This window comes from Sycon ciliatum, chromosome 5 (genome assembly GCF_964019385.1).
Source record: "Sycon ciliatum chromosome 5, ocSycCili1.1, whole genome shotgun sequence".
NCBI lineage: Eukaryota > Metazoa > Porifera > Calcarea > Leucosolenida > Sycettidae > Sycon > Sycon ciliatum.
This window is the reverse complement of record NC_088647.1, coordinates 70,096-92,500: the sequence shown is the minus strand read 5'-3', so window position 1 is coordinate 92,500 and position 22,405 is coordinate 70,096. Positions and strand designations below refer to the sequence as shown.

Sequence of the window (22,405 nt, the reverse complement as noted above, 5' to 3'; positions counted from 1 at the left end):
GCCCCACAGCTCGATCAATTTTTGTTCTAACTCATCGTTGAAGTGAACCAAAGGCATTGCCCAGGAGAGTTGAGGAAACTCTCGACCAACACGACAGCCACAACAAAAAACTCTTCACGAATGTGAAAACGGAAGAATGGCACTTTCTACAGGGGTCCTCGCTTGTCGTAAAAGGCACGTGTGCCGTTTTCATTTTAGCGCCATTTTCCACCGATCGTCATGACGATTTTCATGAAAATGTCACTTACACGGCGTTTTTTACCTAGTGTGAAAAGGCCCTAAAGTCGAGGGAACGTGAATATTCTCCGCAAGGGACTCTCACCAGGGTCACCACCACTCGTAGAGCAATACACATGTCAACACAATCCTCTACTACCACTGCGCTTTGCGCTTTTCTACACATGCAGAGGAAGTCGTGCAATTTGACATAATAATCCAAATAAACCCAAGTTGCAACCAACAATCCAAACCTAGGTTGCAACCATGATTCAACAAATCAATTACCGCATTAGTCTAACAGAGTGTATCCTTTTTTCTTTCCTTTTTCGCTCCTGGCCAATCTGGAAAGTTCATCGTCTGGATGATTCATGTCCTGATGCTCTGCTCTACTTTGCTAAGACAACCCAGGAAAATAATTATACTCAATCTTTGCCTCTTTGGTGATGTCAGGAAATACACTGAATCTTTGGTGATGTCAGGATATACACTGAATCTTTGGTGATATCAGGAAATACACTGAATTTTTGGTGATGTCAGGATATACACTGAATCTTTGGTGATATCAGGAAATACACTGAATTTTTGGTGATGTCAGGAAATACACTGACTCTTTGGTGATGTCAGGATATACACTGAATCTTTGGTGATATCAGGAAATACACTGAATTTTTGGTGATGTCAGGAAATACACTGACTCTTTGGTGATGTCAGGATATACACTGAATCTTTGGTGATGTCAGGAAATACACTCAATCTTTGCCTCTTTGGTGATGTCAGGAAATACACTGAATCTTTGGTGATGTCAGGAAAATTGAAATACACTCCATCTTTGGTGATACCAGGAAAGGACCGTGAATGGGATAATTATATGCTTTCACCAACCTTTCATCTGTCAATGAAATCTCCTGCTCCATGATGGCATGAACTATAATGTTTGGCACTGCAATGAGTGCACTTATCAGCAAGGCATAAAGGCATGCACACGTATGCTCTTTCCACGCTGTCGGCTCCTGGTCCAGTGTGGACACATCGTAAAAACAGTACAGGTAGACTCCTGGTCCAGTGTGGGCACATCGTAACGACAGTACAGGTAGACTCCTGGTCCAGTGTGGGCACATCGTAATAACAGTATAGGTAGACTCCCTCTAATTCAAACCTCAAATTGCCAGGCAATCTCTTATCTCGAGCTTCTAATTCTAATTCTAATTGATATATTAAACTCTCTTACCCTCTCCTAAGATCTCAAAGGCGCATAACTGTCAACATTCCCTCAACCCTGGAACCTTTGCATCCGTTGCATTATTTTCATGAAAAATTCATCAAATTCCAATTCGTTACTTGTAGTACTCCCTCACTGATTTGTTTCCGTCTTCTCTTTGTGCCTTGTTCATGATTGTATTTTCCTCTTCCTCCTTTTCTTATATCACCACCTTCATCATTTTGCGAGAACTGTGGCAATACGCCCAGTGAGAAGGCAGATTTTGCCTGTGCTTCTGGTGAAGTAAAATAAAGCTAAACAAACAAACAAACAAACAAACTCCTGGTCCAGTGTGGGCACATCGTAAAAACAGTACAGGTAGACTCACACACACACAGAATTTTGCGACTGCAGGGGGCGGTTTGCCATTTTTGGGCTCCGCTTGTTTTCAGTAAATCTGGCAGTTTTTGCCCCTCGGGGGCTGGCTTAGCACGATGGACACAAGTGTATGTGTTGATATCACAGTGGAAGATCAGTTTGGTGTTCCAGACCCCGTGAGGAAAGATTCTGCCCATCAGTCTTGCTCAACATGTGAAAGCCATTTTTAAAAATCCTCGAAGTAATGGAAATGGAACGTAGTCTTGCTGCCGATCGAGAGAAAAGATTAAATAGTAAAATCGACGACCTCACCCGTTTAGTTTCCTCCCTGAAGGAGGTAGTTATGGAATCTGGATCACCAACGTATTCAATGGCGGCAGCGAAGGCAGTCGGCCATGACGAGACAAAGAGCAAGGGAAAGCCACGCCGCGCACGGAGCAGTTTCAAAGCTGGTGAACAAGTTCAAGCTGAGTCTGCAAAGTCCGTACGATCTACGAATGCGCCAACATCTCAAGACAGCCGTGCTCAACCGGATCTGGAAGCTTCAGCAGCCACCTCCACGTGCGAGGACGTTGACTCGGTTCATGAACCCCATAGACGGTCTACGCAGAGATCGGACCTTGGCCTTGATGACCCAGGAGCACGTGCAGAGGGACATTAGAAATCAAGTGCTGCACAGAAGATCGTCGATTGCCTCAAAAAATTTGAGGATATGCAGGACGATGTCGAAGCTTCCTGGAGGCTGGTCACGAATACTAAGCCCACGCAGAAAAAGTCAGTTTTCTTCGTTGGGAACCTGCTCCCCGAGATGCAGAGCGAGCAGTTGAAACTGTTTATTGAACGCAGAGCTGCAGACATCGACCACCCTGTCTGTGTTTTTGAGGTGAAGATCTTCCCCAAAGAATCCTCATCATCGGCCAGGATCACCATCAGCGCTTCCAGTGCGAAGCTAGTCAACAGCCACCGTTTCTGGCCCGCTCCACTGTACAGTAGGTGTTGGAATTTCGACAAGTACAGATCTGAAACAGAGGACAGCCACAGCAGTATGAATTCAGCCCAATATGACCAGCATAGCCTTCCTTAACATCTGCAGCCTCCGCAGAAAAGTCGACGAACTCAAATATTTCGTTTCCAAGCATGGTGTGCATGTCATGGGCGTTGCTGAAACATGGCTAGCTGCTGATGTAACTGATGGAGAGGTATCCATTCCTCACTACAAGCTATTCAGGAAAGATCGTGCCCTACAGCACGGCGGTGGCGTTTGCATATACTGTCATGAAACGACTAGTGTCAAACGACGTGCTGATCTGGAAACAGATTTGGAAATTTTGTGGATTGAGGTCATGGAGCAAAAGCACAGTACCCTGGTGGGATGTGCATACCGTCCACCAGAGAAGTCAGTGGCTTACTGGGATGTATTCCAAGCCAACATCGAAAAGGCAATGCAGGGAAGACAGTCGCGCACAGTTCTCATCGGAGACTTTAATGTGGACTATGCCGATCCTCTTACCAGCCGTGCAAATCACTTGCACTCCACACTCACACACTGCAACTTGTTTAACCATGTGTCTCAGCCGACAAGAGTCACGTCCTCTTCGGCATCTGTTATCGACCTGTTCTTGTCTAACGTTCCCATAGAGGGTGTATGTCGCACTGTCTATGTTGATATGAGCGATCATTTTGCCATCCTGGCCCATATGCCTGGCTTTGGCATGGGAAAGGCATATTCTGGACACCCAGCCGCCAAACGCAAAGGTAGGCGACTCCATCGGATAAATTGGAACACATTCAATGAGGACTTGAACCATCACCTAGCGACTTGTACCTTTACCGGAAATCTTGAAAATGCTGTGCAGAGTCTTGCCACCTCTATCATATCTACCCTGGATGTGCATGCACCATTGATTCATCGGCGCCAACAGGAGAAACGTCCTTGCCCCTGGTTAACACCGGAGCTAGTTGCCGCGGTTCGTGAGCGAAACCAGTTCCATCGCCGGTTGATGAGCGACAAAGGCAATGCAAATCTGCGTGAGCTCCACCGTCAGGCCCGCTCTACTGCAAGGAAACTGGATCGCCGTCTACGTAATGCCTACTTCATGAATCAGTGTGCAACTCGTGATCAGAGAAAGTTGTGGTCAGTTATGAACATCGTCACAGGCCGTGCTAAGCAGCGTCAAGAATCTCAAGCCGGCATCGAGGACCTGAGCAAAACCTTTGGGGATGTTGTGCGCGACCCAGACCGACCATGCACGCTAACACCACCAAGTGGACCGATGCCAGCGTCTAGCTTTCTGCAATTTGAACGGATGCCGGTGAGTGATGTGAAAGCTTGTCTGAAGTGCATAAATCCCGCGAAGGCCACAGGCAGTGATTGCGTTCCTGGTTTAGTGTTGAGGGAATGTGCCGATAGCCTTGCTGGGCCACTCACGGATATCATTAACGGATCACTGTCCACCGGAACAGTACCGATGATGTTCAAGCGATCGTTTATTAGTCCTTTGTATAAGTCAGGAGACCCCACAGTGCCAGTTAACTACCGCCCAGTATCCTTATTGCCGATTATATCTCGTATTCTCGAACACTTTGTGAAAAAGCAGTTCGTGGAATATCTCACAGCGCATGAACTTTATCCGAAGACTCAGTTTGCGTATCGGAAGTGTCACTCGACGGAGGATGCACTTGTGCTTGCCGTCAACAGATGGGTGCTTGCACGCTCACATCGCCGCTTCACGGGCATCATCATGGTAGATATGAGTAAAGCCTTTGATCGGGTGCAGCATGAACGACTCGTCTCTGAGTTGCACTCCCTTGGTATCTCATCTAGTGCTCTACAATGGTTTTGTAGCTATCTGACTGAAAGAAGTCAACAAGTTCGAATTGAAAACTCAGTCTCCTCGTCAGGGCATTGTTCCCGTGGTGCGCCAGAGGGCAGTGTACTTGGTCCCTTGCTGTTTGTTCTATACACGCGCCACTTAGATGCCATCCTGCCTGAACAAGTCATCCACCAAGAGTTTGCGGATGACATCATATTAGAGTTCTCCGACAGCGATCTCAACACTGTGTGCCGACAGCTTAGTGCAGCTGCCACTTCTGTATCACGTTGGCTTGCTGAAATTGGGCTGTTGCTCAATGCGAAGAAGACGCAAGTCATGGTCATCCAGCCACGTGGACAGGGAGCTGCCATTCCTGATGTATTCTGTGGTCAGGACGCACTCAAGGTTACCCCTACTGCCAAGTACCTTGGGGTGGTCATTGATTGCGAACTGTCATGGAAGCAGCATGTGGACAACGTGACTAAGCGAACTGCCCAGACCATTGGTCAGCTCTGGCGCCATGGACGTGCTCTAAGTTTATCAGCCAGACGGTCGTGGTTCATTAGCATGATCAGCAGCCATCTCTGCTATGCGTCTACGGCTTTCTATCCTTGCCTCACAGTGCAGTTGTTGGATCGCTTGGTCAAGATTTTCAAATCCGGAATTCGCGCCGTTTTCCAGGTGCCTTCTACCACCCCATCATCCCCTCTTCTCTGTCGACTTGATCTTCTTACTCTTACTCAGATATATCAGCAAAAATTATTATTTTTTGTTCACAGATGTCTTGGTGCTGAAATGATCAGTAGTCTTTTCAGCACTTTCTTTGATTTAGTCAATGGTCGTGCCACGCGGGGTCAGGCTTCACGTCTGCTTCGTGTCCCGTTTTTGCCGGGTCCTTCCGGTCGATCCACTGTTCAGTTCATTGGTAGTGTGTACTGAAACTGCCTGCCGCCTGATGTCCGCTCCATCACAATTCCTTCTGCATTTAAGAAAGCAATTACAAACGATATATTAAACTCTCTTACCCTCTCCTAAGATCTCAAAGGCGCATAACTGTCAACATTCCCTCAACCCTGGAACCTTTGCATCCGTTGCATTATTTTCATGAAAAATTCATCAAATTCCAATTCGTTACTTGTAGTACTCCCTCATTGATTCGTTTCCGTCTTCTCTTTGTGCCTTGTTCATGATTGTATTTTCCTCTTCCTCCTTTTCTTATATCACCACCTTCATCATTTTGCGAGAACTGTGGCAATACGCCCAGTGAGAAGGCAGATTTTGCCTGTGCTTCTGGTGAAGTAAAATAAAACTAAACAAACAAACAAACAAACAAACTCCTGGTCCAGTGTGGACACATCGTAATAACAGTACAGGTAGACTCCTGGTCCAGTGTGAGCACATCGTAATAACAGTACAGGTAGACTCCTGGTCCAGTGTGGGCACATCGTAATAACAGTACAGGTAGACTCCTGGTCCAGTGTGGGCACATCGTAATAACAGTAGAGGTAGACTCCCTCTAATTCAAACCTCAAATTGCCAGGCAATCTCTTATCTCGAACTTCTAATTCTCCAAATGCAGTCCCAAGTACTGATACATATGTCAAAATGCTCGAAATCGCATACTGATTAGTTTGCACATTATATTTGCATCGACGAAACATAGGTGGTCATGTACAATGGATCAGTTCATTTCATCAAAACCCTGGATCGATACAAAGTCACTGGACATTATCTTCATCTTCTACGAAGTTCTAGTGAAGAAGTTTTCAGTCACTGCAGCTGTCCTGAAACAGTTTCAACGGAAAAGAACAGCGCTGCCTTCTCTGCGTCATGAAAGCCCGTCGGAGAGCAGCACGTCGTTCCGAAGAACGAAAGTGGAGCGTAGGCATAAATACTTTTTACGACTTCCAGTTGTTGTTCAGTCCCAAAATTCTCTACGCGTGACCTGGCGCAGCATGACAAGCCACTGAGATCTGCGAAGGGAGCCAGCCACGTGGAAGAAGTCGTCTTCAATCAAATCTTTGCACTTTGCCCTGTACAGGCTTGAATCAAATTTCGAGAGAAGGTGGGTTTCTTCAACGCTGTTGTCCATCCTGGACCAGGGATCGATTTTTGAGTTACTCTTGGCTAGAGAAGGAGAAAAATGAACTTCGAATTACGAGTACCGCAAAGTCTGCTGCAAACGCCCACCCCATTTTTGCAAGATCTGCTGGCCTGTACGCACTGACCCCATGAACTGTCACCCCTATTGTACAAAAGTGCATCTCACACCGTAGCGCGAAGAGCGCATTGCTATTGTAAACTATATCCACTTTCCTGGTTTCAAAATCTCTTTGGACACCAACTACGAGCTAGCTCGTAGTGATTTTATGATGTTGGTTGTTTTATTTCGCAAATCCAAACGGAAGTTTCTTGTTTGTTTGTTTAGCTTTATTTTACTTCACCAGAAGCACAGTCAAAATCTGCCTTCTCACTGGACGTATTGCCACAGTTCTCGCAAAATGATGAAGGTGGTGATATAAGAAAAGGAGGAAGAGGAAAATACAATCGTGAACAAGGCACAAAGAGAAGACGGAAACAAATCAATGAGGGAGTACTACAAGTAACGAATTGGAATTTGATGAATTTTTCATGAAAATAATGCAACGGATGCAAAGGTTCCAGGGTTGAGGGAATGTTGACAGTTATGTGTCTTTGAGATCTTAGGAGAGGGTAAGAGAGTTTAAGATCTCGTTTGTAATTGCTTTCTTAAATTCACACGGTAGCGTAGAACAGAGTATCAGTATGGCAGGAACAAATACACGTCTGATGGTGTAACGAAGAACAGAGTATGGCAGGAACAAATACACGTCTGATGGTGTAACGAAGAACAGAGTATGGCAGGAACAAAATACACGTCTGATGGTGTAACGAAGAACAGAGTATGGCAGGAACAAATACACGTCTGATGGTGTAACGAAGAACAGAGTATGGCAGGAACAAATACACGTCTGATGGTGTAACGAAGAACAGAGTATGGCAGGAACAAATACACGTCTGATGGTGTAACGAAGAACAGAGTATGGCAGGAACAAATACACGTCTGATGGTGTAACGAAGAACAGAGTATGGCAGGAACAAAATACACGTCTGATGGTGTAACGAAGAACAGAGTATGGCAGGAACAAATACACGTCTGATGGTGTAACGAAGAACAGAGTATGGCAGGAACAAATACACGTCTGATGGTGTAACGAAGAACAGAGTATGGCAGGAACAAATACACGTCTGATGGTGTAACGAAGAACAGAGTATGGCAGGAACAAATACACGTCTGATGGTGTAACGAAGAATAGAGTATCCCAGGAACAAATAGACGTCTGATGGTGTTTCAAGCCATCATTTCCAAATCACACAACACGCAAAGGGTTTATCTCGAGCATTTCAGAGTTTTCAACAACGTATCAGCGACTTTGTAGGTGTAGCTTCAGTGACATCTCCCCTGTTCAACTTGCAACTGCAATACTGCGACCGGTCAAGTCGTCGAATGACGCTTCGTCAGAACAATCACCATTCCATTCTGAAAGCACGACATCGTGGCACTGCATAAATGTCATTATTTGAAAACCAGATGGATCCTATACCTACGGCATTATAACATGGAGAACGAACTAATAATGAAGACGATTCATTTATCGAATGAAAGGAAATCTCAACAGAAGGTTTTCTTTGCAGCAAGATAATGACAATCGCTTTTGCAGAGCCTCCGGGTAAGACATAGGCAGTTTGTAGGCATTACAGTCGGTCTCGTACGCATTCGACCTTCATGACAGTTTTCTACAACTATATTAAGGACGTTTAGCAACGCGAAAGTTCGAAAGAAAATTCGAGTCTGGGAATGAGTACAGAAACAAAGGTCGAAACTTCGAAAACTTGGACGCGAAGTTCCAGTGATTTGCGAAAGTAACTTTCTCTTTTCTCGGTACGCATTTCACTACAGGGAGTAGTAATTTTACAGCCCCTGCTTGAGACTGAGCTGCATATACGGTACAGTACTATAAGATTCAAATAGCTTCGAGAAAAAGTCGTTTCGCATTGCTAAACCTCACAAGTTTTCTTTTTCGAAATAGATTTTCGCGAAATATCGCCACCACCAAAAGTTCGAATTTTCGCATTGCTAAACGTCCCTATTGACCTGAAAAAGAGGAAAATAGTATAGACCCGCTGGCGTGGGCGTTTGCTGCGAAGTGGGCGTTTGCAGCAGACTTAATGGTAGAGCAACTTCGTCTCACTTCGAAATAAGCGCTCGAAGGACATAGTCACTGTACTGTCAACTGCTCTTCTGTACCAAGACAGAGTTTGAATTATTATCCAGCGGGCGCACTTTTCATACTTCGAAATATGCATTCGAATTTGACTTGAAGTGACTTGGAGAAGATTGGTACGACGAAAAAGTTCGAATTACACGGAATGTTCGAAATACACCGTATTCGAATTAGAGGGAGTCTACCTGTATGAACTTAAAGTCAAACAAGTAAATAAGCGAATTTGCATAGTCTTTCTGCTTGGGTTCTTATTTTATGGTTCCACGCAATTGACTTTGTGAATAAACCCATTCTCAATTGACTTTGTGAATAAACCCATTCTCAATTGACTTTGTGAATAAACACATTCTCAATTGACTTTGTGAATAAACCCATTCTCAATTGACATTGTGAATAAACACATTCTCAAGTAAATAAGCTCCCGCGAGTGTGCAACTCTGGATACAGTGTGCAACTCTGGATACACTTTCTATGGGGTACGCCCACGGCAAAAACTCACATCACATGGCGTAGTGTTGACGTTGTACATTCCCAGTCAGCTTCAGCGAGCAATAGAGTAGTAAAAATAGCACTCCCTGATAGAAAACCACTCAGGTTATGCCAGTGACCATAATGGTCATGGGAGATATCCGGACTGCTCGCGTGCTGGCCTTCCTTGTACAGTGCGGATCGGCTATAGGGTTGTCGGCTATAGTAATATACCTCTTATAGTGATCGTATTCTCAAATTCATTTTCGTAAACCACCCCTTTCTATACATATCGGATCGGCTATAGTAATAATCGGCTATAGTAATATATCGGCTATAATGATACGATTTCTTTGTCAAAATGAACTTACTGCATACATTTTTCATCGGCTATAGTGATGATCATAAAACATTATACATCGTACATGGCAAGATCTGATCGCGGCAGCCAGGAAGCGCTGGTACGACTATGATATCCCTCGGAGGAAATAATTCGAAATGTTTGGCGTGGGCTGTGCTTGTTGTTCCGGGGCATCCTCAAGCGAGATCGGAGGCAGTAATGAGTACCAGCGCTGAAGCGCTACCGTGGTCTCCGCCGAGATGTTGGAGAAGGCATTCAGGTAACAGCGAATACGATCAGGGACGCGGAGAAGCTTCTCCGTGAAATACGACATCACGATCGACCTGCCACTTGGAACGGTTTCAGCGGTGATGAGTCGAGCGATGGCGACCCAGACTGAGACTCTACTCCCACTAATCGATCCTGTAGATATTGTTATGTCGATTGAATGTGTTGAAGTGTTTCTCTTCCATAAATAAAATAATAAAAAATAATAATCTTTATTTCAGGATTACCCAAAGGCTAACGCCTATCTGGGGGATCTCCTATTTGTGTATGTACTTCCAAAAGAACACATTTGTTCCATGAAAACTCATGTCAAAAAATCACGAAGTTTTTGTTTCCGCAGGAAGTAGCTCTGCACTGCGCGTATTGCACAGTCACATGCACAGCACGCTTCTGCACGTTGCACTGGTTCGAATGACACCATACACGCATTTGTCAGGCATACCTAAGTATGCATATCGCCTATAGTAATATATCGCCTATAGTGATATTTTCACGAAAATCAAACACCAACGCTATAGCCGATCCGTACTGTACTCTTGGTATAAACCGTACTTAGAACACGTGATGTGAGTTCTTGCCGTTGGAGACCCCATATGAGGAGTTGCACACTCTTCGTCAGACTAATAACCACTTTGGTCAGGTTGTGTCATGTGAAGAAGAGAATTGATAAACAAATACTGCTATGATATGAAGAAAGTAGAGGAAGGAAAGATCTTTCTCAAACATACAAATGAGAAGGAAGATGATCAGTATCCAATATTGACGTATGTCACAAGGAGGAAAGGAGTGTTGGTTTGGTTAGGGGCTGGGTGTGTGTGTGGGGGGGGGGGGGGGGGGAGGGGGTGCTGAGGAGGACATGAGAAACTAGCCGGCAGATTCTCTGAATATAATGATGTGTAGGACAGCATACTTGCTTGTTAGCAGCAGCTAGCAGATATGCTACATGACAGGCATGCAAGGCAGCAGGCAGATATGCTACATGACAGGCATGCAAGGCATTCATAGCAGTCAGATGTCACTCCATATGGTTTTGCCGATCATTCTATCCACAAAATGCTGCGAATAACAGCCATGAATAGAAGCCATGAATAGTAGCCATGAATAGTAGCCATGAATAGTAGTCATAGATAACAAAAAAAACAGCCAAGCACAGCAGCAGAAGTAGCTAGATCCCAGTGCCACATTGGTTATGCGGTGTCACTACGCACGGTGTTGACCGGTTTCCGTATAGTACATACATGTGTAGTACATACATGTGTGGTCCATACATGTATAGTACATACATGCATGTACCACACATGTACGAGCATGTGTATGCACAGCAATGCATACCGTCTATGCATGTCATATTGGTGCACATACAAGTCCATACAAGTGTGTACATGTATGTACAATAAGTGCAATGTTGTTGAGATGAAGCACTACCACGGCACCACCACAGCACTGCCACGGCACTACCACGGCACCACCACAGCACCGCCACAGCATGGGCTTTGTGACTCTTTAGCACCAGCTGGCGATGCCACAGTGTGTTCCGCTATCGACAACTGTGACATCAGCAAGAGAGCCATTATGATGTCATAGCATGTTCAGCAGCAACAGCTCTGACATCATAAACGATGACTCCAGACAATCCAGAGTGCGGTGGAAATGAGCAGCTGTGACATCATCACAAGCTGCACATATCCCAGTGAGATCCAGTAGATCTACATTATTGCATTACTATGTGTGGTGTTGTTGTTCAGGTGTCAGGTGTCAGGTGGGTTACCGTAGGCTGATTTTCCCCTGGTAGAAGACATCTTCTGGTTTACCCAGTAGCACAATGCAATGGCCATGGGTATCAGTGACAGCCAGTGATTTGATGTGAACACTGCGTTTGAACAGATGCTGGTATGCATCCACACTTACCATAGCGTCATGATCACCACCGGATAGCTGAAAGAGCAAACGCAGGCTTCCTGTATACACGCAAGCACACACACACGCACACGCACATATATACACACACACACATATACACACGCACACACACACACACACACACACACACACACACACACACACACACACACACACACACACACACACACATATACGAATGCGCAACCGAAAATGCACACATAAGTATACACATGCGAGTATGAGAGCAAAAACAAAAGAGAGATACATGCAGAGATTTTCTTTGGGCAGACCACCACAGCTCAAGTAGCTAACCCTTTTGCGTCCACCAAACAAGGCCAATTCACGGTCCGAGCGACAGACCGTGTCCCATTTTGATCATAATTTTGATTTCCCTCGGACGAATTAGGAGATGTTGGGTGTTTTGAAAAGCTTGAGCTCTGAAGAGTACTAAAGCTTGAGCTCTGAAGAGTACTAAAGCTTGAGCTCTGAAGAGTACTTCCTCCGCGTCATCGAAATTGTCGCCGTTTGACTAGTGACTTGTCTTTTCTTACTGACAACTCCATAAACTAAGCCATTCAAAACTTATTACACAGTATGATAGTCTGAAGCCTAGAGTAACGTTCCAGGACAATTGTACTGAGAGTTTTCATGCAGAGATGAAGTCCTCGTCGTCGCTGATGTCAATGGACGCAAAAATATCGTTCCGAAATATTTCAAGGAAGGTTGAAAGTTGGTCGCGCTTCATCTCGAACGCTTTGACTTTCTCCACAGGACAAGAGCTGCTATGCTTGTTGTCTGCTAGCTCTGGATGATTTCTACTTCACCACCAACGAGCCTAGTAAGAATACACGATATTGCGAGGTCGGTTGATTACCGTCGGCGGAATCACCTCGGAATCACCTCGATCTTGAAATGAACTTTTTTTAGCCGTCGCATGCCCACAGCTCATGCAGGTAAGTGTAGTATCACGACCAGCGCGCCCTCTTTTTCAGCATCACTGGTACACCATGGTGCGGCACCTGCGCGTGCATCACTAGCACTACGTGTAGAGTCTACACGGCTCTTGCAGGTACAATCATGTACTAGTACTGAGTGTCTCAGCCAGAGCGACAAATTTTATCGCTGTTGCAGGCATTTAGTTTGCCGACCCCTCGATGTTTCTCCAAGCGCTGCCACTCGTTCCACGAAGTCATGCTCACCCCAGCAAAGGTAAAACAGTGATGGGCTTGAGTGAATGGCCATAAGCACGAGAAATGTGCAGGCTGCCACGCCTGACTGATCTCAGCGAGTCGAAATTACCAGCGCAGCGACATCAGCGAAGAAATTGCGTCTAGTTCAAAAATTCAAGCTTCCAATAACAGAAAATAGAACTTTGCCGTCACCCTATACTGATGACTATCGCCTATGTCCGATTCCTTGCCTCTGGTACGAGTGCTGGTGAGTAAATACCGCGTATTACATCAAAAGTCAAACTGCGACAATTTCGATGACGCGGAGGAAGTACTAAAGCTTGAGCTCTGAAGAGTACTAAAGCTTGAGCTCTGAAGAGTACTAAAGCTTGAGCTCTGAAGACGAGAATGACTCTATGACCAGAATCTACTAGTACTCCTGATTTTGTAAGAGAAGCGAAAATCAATCTTCAATTCATATTTTCAACGGGGACGCATGGCTAATCCTTTCGCAGGTATGCATAGTCCCAAATGTGAACTTGTAAGCTGACAAGATGTACCATTTGGGAAACCTCGACGTCAAGTTCTAGGAGGAAAGAATACTCATTTCCAAGTTTAATACACCATGGGAAACCTTGTTTCGTACGCGCTGCAAAAACATAATTGCTTCAGAGGCATATCACTTTTCTTCGGAGCATGATACTACCCTCCAGTTTTTTGCACATCAAAGGGTCTTTTGTCCTTCTTTTTACACGAAATTTGTACCAATTGGATACAAAATGAGTGAGTTGCAGTCTGTTAACGTCATGGACGGAGAGTCGTCGATTTTTGACCATACGGACGCAAAGGGGTTAAAATCACTTCTGAAACTAGTAGTTCAAATTACCGTATATCCGCGCCTTTAAAGCCATGGCTCGAAATATCCGTGTTTTCAGTAAAATTTTAGATGCAAAATGACCCGAGTATTACGCCATGGCGCAAAGTCGGATGCCGTACCATATGAAAGTGCAAGGTGTGAAAAGTGAACTCGAGCCGTGCTGCATGCGGTGGCAACTGCTAGTACAGTCATGTAGATCTAGATGCAATCATCATGATCATGTTCATGAGTGCAATCATCATGATCATGTTCATGAGTGCATGAACCAGTGCATCAGGTACATGAGTGCATGAACCAGTGCATCAAGTACATGAGTGCATGAACCAGTGCATCAGGTACATGAGTGCATGCCCCAGTGCATCAGGTACATGAGTGCATGCGCCAGTGCATCATGTACATGAATGCATGCGCCAGTGCATCATGTTCATGAGTGCATGCGCCAGTGCATCAGGGGCTCCCTATTGGTAGAGCACTCTCGCTTTACTGTTCGTGTCGGAGGATGGAGGCGCCAAAACGGGTGGACTTGAACTACTCGATGAAGAACATCCCCCTTCCGTCGCCAGCCCAGTACACAACCAGGCTTATCGAAATGGTGGAAAGCCTCATCAAGCGGATGCGTTGGCGGGCGATATTCTTTATGAAAGGGCAAGACGACGAGGCTGAACAGCAACAGCAGGACAACTTCGGGTTCAAGTCCCGGAAATGTCCACCGCAGGTCGAGGAACTTGAGCCTTTCGAGAATGATCTGCTGAGGATGGTGGAGAGTTGATTTTAAAAGGACAACGGACAGTTTCCAGCGGCGCCTCGAGGATGACATCGCTCACATCCGGGAGTCAAGCGACATCTTCGTGGCGGCGGACAAGACAAGGAACATGTATGCCGTCAACAAGGACCACTACGAGAAAATGATGCATGACAATGTAACCAAGAACTACAAGCAAGCACCGGAAGAGACATATGACGACATAAATGTGGAGGCTAGGAATATAGCCAATGCGCGTGGATTGGACGAGAGGATGGATTGTATGGCAAAAAAGGACGCGTACGTGACTCTAAAAGACCACAAAGACAACTTTAACGACAACCTCCCATGCCGCCTCATCAATCCGGCGAAGAGCGAGGTCGGAAAGGTATCAAAGGCGATCCTGGAAAGGATAGTCCAGGGTATCCGGCGCCAACTGCCAACAAATGCCTGGAAGAACACATCCGCCGTGATCGACTGGTTCGAGGGGCTGGAGGAAAAGCAAAACTGCGTTTTTGTATGTTTTGATGTCGTGGAGTTCTACCCGTCTATCTCGGAAGAACTATTATTAACGTCGTTGGAGTTTGCCAGAGGCCTCACGTCGGTGTCTTCGGAGGACCAGGAAGCTATCCTCCATGCACGGAAATCCCTGCTATTCGGCCTCGGGAAAGAGTGGTTGAAGAAGGGAAGCGGAGTATTCGATGTGACGATGGGATGCTATGACGGTGCTGAAGTCTGTGAGTTGGTCGGCACGCTGGCCCTGGCCAAACTATCCGAGGTGTACAACGGCAGTGACATTGGACTCTACCGCGACGATGGGCTGGCAGTGTTTCGGAACGTATCGGGACCGGAAGTGGACAGGATCAGAAAGGACATGACCAAAGTTTTCAACAGCCTAGGACTAAAAATTACCATCCAGGCAAACCTGAAATCAGTCGACTTCCTAGACATCACGCTGGACCTACGCACTGGCAAATACCGTCCATATCGGAAGCCCAACGACCGGCCACTGTATGTCCATCACAAATCCAACCACCCACCAATCATCATCCAGAACTTGCCCTCTTCCATCAGCCGACGACTAACGGACATATCAACGGATGAGGAGACATTCCAGGACGCATCTCAAATGTACAACAATGCGCTCAGAGACAGCGGGTACAATGAGACAGTCCAGTTCTTGGAGGAACGGAAGAGTGGGAAAAGGAAGAGACAAAGGAAGAGACACCGGAATATCACATGGTTTAACCCACCGTTCAGTAAGAATGTGTCCACAAACATTGGTCAGCGATTCCTGCAACTCGTCAGCAAGCACTTCCACAAAGGTTGCAAATTATACAAGATATTTAACCGGAACACGCTAAAGTTCAGTTACAGTTGCATGCCAAATGTCGCCACCATCATCAAGCAACACAACAATAGTATCCTCCGCAGCGACCACCAGAATAAGACCAAGGATGTGAGAACCTGCAACTGCCGTGTCAAAAATGATTGCCCCTTGGAAGGAAACTGTCTAGCATCGAGCATTGTGTACAGGGCACATGTAACCAGCAGCGACATGAAGGAGTACACTGGATTAACGGAAGGGACATTCAAGACACGATTCAATGGTCATCAACATACTATTCGCCACAAGAAGCACGAGACCTCAACGAGACTGTCCAGACACATCTGGAGACTGAAGGATCAAAACAAACCTTACAGTATCAGGTGGTCCGTTGTGAGGAGAGCCGCACCATACTCTAACATCTCGAAGCGCTGCAACCTGTGTCTGGCCGAGAAGCTGGAGATTGCCTGGGCCGACAAGACCCGCTCCCTCAACAAGAGGTCAGAGCTTGTGTCCAAGTGTCGTCATGAAAACAAGTTCTACCTCTGTAACTTTGCGCGCAAGGTCAAGTGAATCTAGCTGGTAGTCCCGCTGCCAAGTGTGTGTGTGTGTGTGTGTGTGTGTGTGTGTGTGTGTGTGTGTGTGTGTGTGTGTGTGTGTGTGAGTGTGAGCGCGCATGTGTGTGTGTGTGTGTGTGTGTGTGTGTGTGTGTGTGTGTGTGTTTGTGTGCATTCGTGAGAAAGAGAGTGCGTGTGGGTGATTGGATAAGTGCGGGTGCAAGTATGTGTGTGGTAGGTGTGAGAATGAAAGGATGAGTATTGTGGCCATGTGTGTGTGTGTGTGTGTGTGTGTGTGTGTGTGTGTGTGTGTGTGTGTGTGTGTTTGTGTGTGTGTGTGTGTGTGTGTGTGTGTGTGTGTGTGTGTGTGTGAGAGAGAGAGAGACAGAATGTTTGTGTGAGATTTGGAGAATGTGTGTGTGTATGTAAGATTTAGAGAATGTGTGTGTGAGGTTTGGAGAATGCGTGTGTGTGTGAGATATAGAGAATGAATGTGTGTGTGCGTGTGCATGTGTGAGATATAGAGAATGAATGTGTGTGTGTGTGTGTGTGTGTGTGTGTGTGTGTGTGTGTGTGTGTGTGTGTGTGAGAGAGAGAGAGAGAGATTTAGAGAATGTGTGTGCGGACGCGCGTGTGAGTGTATGTGTATGTGAAGAAAGGGAGATAGTGTGGGTGTATGTTTTTGTAGTGGTGTGGGCATGTGTGGATTGGGCATTTGTCCCCAGCTCTATTCTATATCATTCATGCCGGAACTACTGCTGCATAGCCCCAAGTCTGAAGACTTGGCAACTTCACGCCTGCACCTGACTCTTGCGCTATGATACGCGTCGCCTATGACACCCCTCGGAATTTCCCACCTTGCTCCCCCTTATGTTCTGGCTGCCCGTTTTGGATCCATCAGTTGCCTGATGATCGTAGAGATACGTGAAACTCGGAGTTGTGACAAAGCTTCCAAACTCTCTCTTGTGTATCCTGATGAGGACATCGACTTCCAAGCGTCGAAGGGTTGGCTGTCGAGATTTTTCCACCGGAATATGGTCACTCGCCGCGTAACTAGTGTTGGACAGAAACTGCCTGCCAATGCCCAGCAAGTCGCCAAGACTTTATTGTCTAGTGTACGAGTGGCCATAGCGAAGGAGGACGTACATCCTGATGCTGTTGGGAATATGGACGAGAGTCCATTCTGGTTTGACATGCCCTCCACCGCAACAATTTTGAAGGTATGAGGACAGTCAAGGTGAAGACAACTGGCTATGGGAAACTGAGATTTCCGTTGCCCTGTCAGCTCTGGCCAGTGGCAAGAAATTGAACCCAATGATCATTTTCAAAGGGCTGAAAAACGTCCCTAAAGGAAATTTTCCAAGATCATGTGTGGTGACGGTGGCTGCATGACAACTCACATCATGAAGATGTGGATGGACAAAGTGTGGCGCGGTCGGCCTTGCAGTATCTTCCGGAAACCAGCAGTATTAGTTTTGGACAAGCACCGCAGCCATGAGAATGAGTGTACGGGGCAAGCTCTATCACGACATCATGCAACTCATGCCTTGTACATACCGGGAGACATGACCCCATTGCTGCAGCCATGCGACGTATCATGGAACAAGTCCCTGAAACCTTGTCCGGGAGCAGTGGGAAGAGTGGCTCGAATCAGGAGAGATTGAATTCACGTGCACTGGGAAGCGGAAGAGGGCGTCGTACGTTACTGTGGCTGAGTGGGTAGTTTCAGCGTGGGAGAAAGTCCCAGCCTCTCTCATCACAATCTTTTGTGAAGTGTGGCCTAACTCCATCGGAATCAACTGACATTCTCCATTCAACTCTGAAGACTACGCTACTGGACACTGGTGATTTATCAGAAAATGACACGTGACAAGTGGTAGTGACTGCAGTGACAGTTTCACGGCAGTATTGCATGGAACGCCCTCTCGGCTGATGTAAGATCGATAACTGCTGCCGATCAATTCAAGAGAGCCCTATCTGATATTGACCTACTTTTGGTCCAATGTTATTAGTAGGCACTTCAGTCACGTGACAGGACCTGTCAAAATTTGCTGAGGTGAGAGTCCGTACTTGCGTGGCACCAGTCAAGTGCATGCGCTAAACTGTACAGGTACGCGCTATGCTTCGTTGTACGGGCTGATACTTGGGCGCATCGTGTTGCTCTGACGTTCAGCTTTCAGTAGATCCCGCATACGTCATAGTGCGTACATTTTTGCGAGTTGTAGATCACGTACACTACCAGCAAAGAGTTTTTTCACAAAGAACTGTTGTTTGCTCGCGTTTGAAACGTTGCTTATCGTCTTCAGCGTCGTCTTTCCATTCGGAAACAGTAGAGTTCTTGTTTACCAGGGTTTGCGCATCGCTGCGCAAGGAGACATTATGTACGTAGGCACTGAGAAGTATGCGCTTTAGGCGGAGGAGAACGACGATGCGTCGTCCTACCTGGGCGAATTCTCAAAGCGTACTGAAAGCCAAGTTTTGACACGGTTGCGCTGGAAGGCCTACTGATGTTTACGAACAATCAAAAGGCACAGTGGCTGCTGGAGAAACCCTCTGATGAGGGGATGCTTTGATATACGCATCCAGGCACGCTTCACCAAAATTTCAAAGCTCACCAGCAGGCAATTCATAACTGCTGCATGGAGCAGTTGAAGGATAGGGAGGCAGATATCACACCATGGAAAGAAGCTACCAACAGAGGTCCTGAAGAACTTCTTGCCAACTTGGAATCACTTGAAGTGGCATGACTGTAAGCACGAATATCCTGTGCAGTAATTCGCGAGCGCGGGCGTGCGCGCGTACATACCCTCCACATTGCGGCGTACAACGAGGAAGTTCTCTGTTGTTTTTGTGCCAGAAGAATGTCTTTATAACTCTTACGCTTTTGTACCCGCCGGAGCCTGCCAGTATGTCGTTATCAGTTCATTTCACAGCAAACTGAAGCTGTTACTATGGGTTACTATGGCGTTGCTATGGGTTGCTATGGAGTTGCTATAGTGATTGCGGTCACAATTGCCGTATTCTTGCCTATTCTGAACTTTGATCTGTATTGTTTCGATCCATACAGGGTTGTCGGTGTAAGTGAGTGATGTGTGCTTGAAAAAAACACTCTGATGTTTTGTGACTATATCCACTGATGATACTTCGGAGATGCTGTTGGTGCCACAAATTGTATTGATCTCGCCTCATCCAACTGCCTATCTTCAACCCTTCATATCTGAGTGGTATCACTGTGGATTTCAATAAAATTTTCTGTGTGACCTTGTGATACCCACCACCATCGATTGCCGATGATAAACCTGGAAAAAACGCGATTTCAAAAAATGGGGTGAAGTGCCTATTATTAGGCATTTGCCTGTTTTGATTTCCACTATAAATAAAGTATACAACAACAACTTAACCCTTTGGAGTCCGTAACTTATTTGCTTCCGCAGAATTTGTAGCAGTCACGAAAATGCGCACTCCATTTCCAACATAACTTTGGTTCTACTTCACCGATTTTGAAGATCTTGGGCTCGTTGGAAAGCTCTTGATGAGAGAAATACAATGAGCCCAAACTCGCCAAGAGCACTATTCATTGTCCGCCACCACAACGCGCCCCAAACACGAGTCCAGCTCCAGATCTGAGACGAAATCGGTCTCCTGTAGCCATTTCACTGAATCTAGCTCGGAACTGTTCAAATTTTTCGAGTAGAAGCTTACCGTGCCGTGACTTCCCGCCGCGTCGGTCCTGGCACGTGCCGCCTGTCATGAAGCTGGGAAAATCCCTTTTTTTCACGAACTGCTGACTCGCAGCACGCAGCGCAGAAAATTCGAAATGTTTGATCGCTCGCCGCTCACTTAAAGGGGAACTGTCACCAAAAAATTTCTTTGTCTTATCTTGTAGTTCTTTGGCTCCTGATCACGATGGTGTTATCCGTTTTTCTCTGCGATGGCTGGAAGTGGGTGAAAACTTGAAAAGAAGGTGCCCAAAATTGTCCCGAAGTACCGAGTGACGTCACGCCGGACTTGACCTCCACGCGTACATTCATCGTCAAAAACGAAGTCCAGCCCGTGTGCTGGTCGATCGAGCTAGCTGTTCCAATGTACGGTGCACGTGTGCCTTTTGAACTGTAACACAGATATATGGGTACGTCGTACCGAAGGAGAATGCCAACACGGCTGTTACATGCATGCAGAATCCTGCCACTTCGATCCGGGAACGAGAACTCGGCCGTTGAGTGATTTTCGGGGATTTCCCGTTCTCAAGTTCAAACTGTGGTTCTCAGTTTGCAGCTTTCTGCATCGATTTCGATACTCAAAAGTCCCTTGGAAAGCGGATTTCTTCACCGAGCTGGACTGCCACGCGGCAAAAATATTTCGCCATCACGAGCGCTCCTTGGAGAACCAAATTTTTCTTTCGAGGACGAAGCAGAAGTGCTCCTTTGTTGCTGTCTTCGAATCTTTCGTTTCCTACGCCGTAGCCCTTTCGCTGTTGCTGAGTAGGTGCCCTTTGCCCACGATTTGTGCTGTTGGCGTAGTTTTCCTGGCGCTGGCGTCAGTTTTTCCTTGTGGCATTACCCACCATCTTTCCCTTTCGGTGGATGCCAAGCTCCCGCAGCTACGTTCTTCCGCCCGCAGTGGCCTTCTGTACGTACTCTTTTTACTGATGTTTGTATGTTATGGAAAAACATCTGGAGAATCTTCAGCTTGTCTGTCGCTTTGGTGGCCAGCGACTGTCCTCAACTAGTCATGGCACGACTTACAGGGTCTCAAATTACCCAGAAGCAACCAAAGCTGTATTAAAATGGGACATACTGCTTGACAAAAGCAATACTCACCCACCACAAATGTGCAGTAATTGTCACAGAACAATTACTAGATCTTATGAAGAAAATAAGCCTTTATCTGGCTCAGGGGGTTGTGGACCTCTGCAAGAATGGTCTCCACATTCACGCACTGGTTGTGAGCTATGCACAAGGCTCAGCCAACAATGTCAAGGGGGGAGAAAAAAGAAGAAAAAAATTGGTGGTTTGCAATTGCCAAACGCCTCTTCTGAACCTTGCAGTACTAGCTGCTCTACTGCCAAAGCAGATGCATTGTCTGAGCCTTGTGCACAAACGACACCAACACTTCACGAAACATTGCAAACTGTTTCTGCAATAGCTACACCTATATATAAGGCAGATGCTGAGCTTGCGCCGGAACGCTTTGCACAACCGTATGCAGATGTGAAGTGTGCAATTTGTCTCCACATTGCCAACCAAGCAGTGGAGTGACCATGTTGTAGTCATTTATATTGCACACCATGCATTTCCTTCTGGCTAGCTATGAACAACAACTGCCCTCTTTGCAAGAAGAAACTTCATGCACAGCAGTTACTTTCTCCGCACCGTGTGCTCGTCGATCGAGCTAGCTGTTCCAATGTACGGTGCACGTGTGCTTTTTGATTTGTAACACAGATGGGTACGTCATACCGAAGGAGAATGCCAAAGAGGCAGAGACCCACATGCAGCTACACAGCCAAATCAAAATAAAAAGCAGCTGAGCTTTCACCTTTTTGACTTCTTCCGGTTCCGCGAGGATCTAAGTTTTATTTTGTGAGCACGGAAGTACGTTGTTGTTTTGAACTTTTCGTGTGAGGAACAACATGATGATGAGTGCGTATGCAGAAAACAGTACTCCTCCGGCCGGCGATAACACCACCAACCCGAGCCCCGAAGGAACGCAATGTAGGTACGTGAAGGTGATTCATCTGGCGATGTTGCTGAAGATGCAGATGACAAACTCCGACGTCTTTCATTTCAGAGCCGGGTGGGCAACACCGCCACCTTCGGCTTCGAT

General features: G+C 46.3%; 1 protein-coding gene across 3 annotated transcripts in view; it reads right to left on the bottom strand.

The window, feature by feature from the left end:
• The window catches only part of LOC135817063 (uncharacterized), a 66,989-nt gene that overhangs the window by 18,861 nt on the left and 25,723 nt on the right, over window positions 1-22,405 (bottom strand). Inside the window, exons 5-6 of one of the 3 annotated variants that reach the window (XM_065330164.1) lie at window positions 11,917-11,966; window positions 7,083-8,167 (exon numbers count right to left, since the gene is read on the bottom strand). In XM_065330164.1, the coding sequence (XP_065186236.1) occupies window positions 8,123-8,167; window positions 11,917-11,966 (95 nt within the window). In that variant the 3' untranslated portion in view covers window positions 7,083-8,122. Of the gene's footprint in view, window positions 1-7,082; window positions 8,168-10,705; window positions 11,967-22,405 lie in introns of those variants that run through there. The other 2 variants (XM_065330163.1, XM_065330162.1) reach the window with 2 other exon arrangements.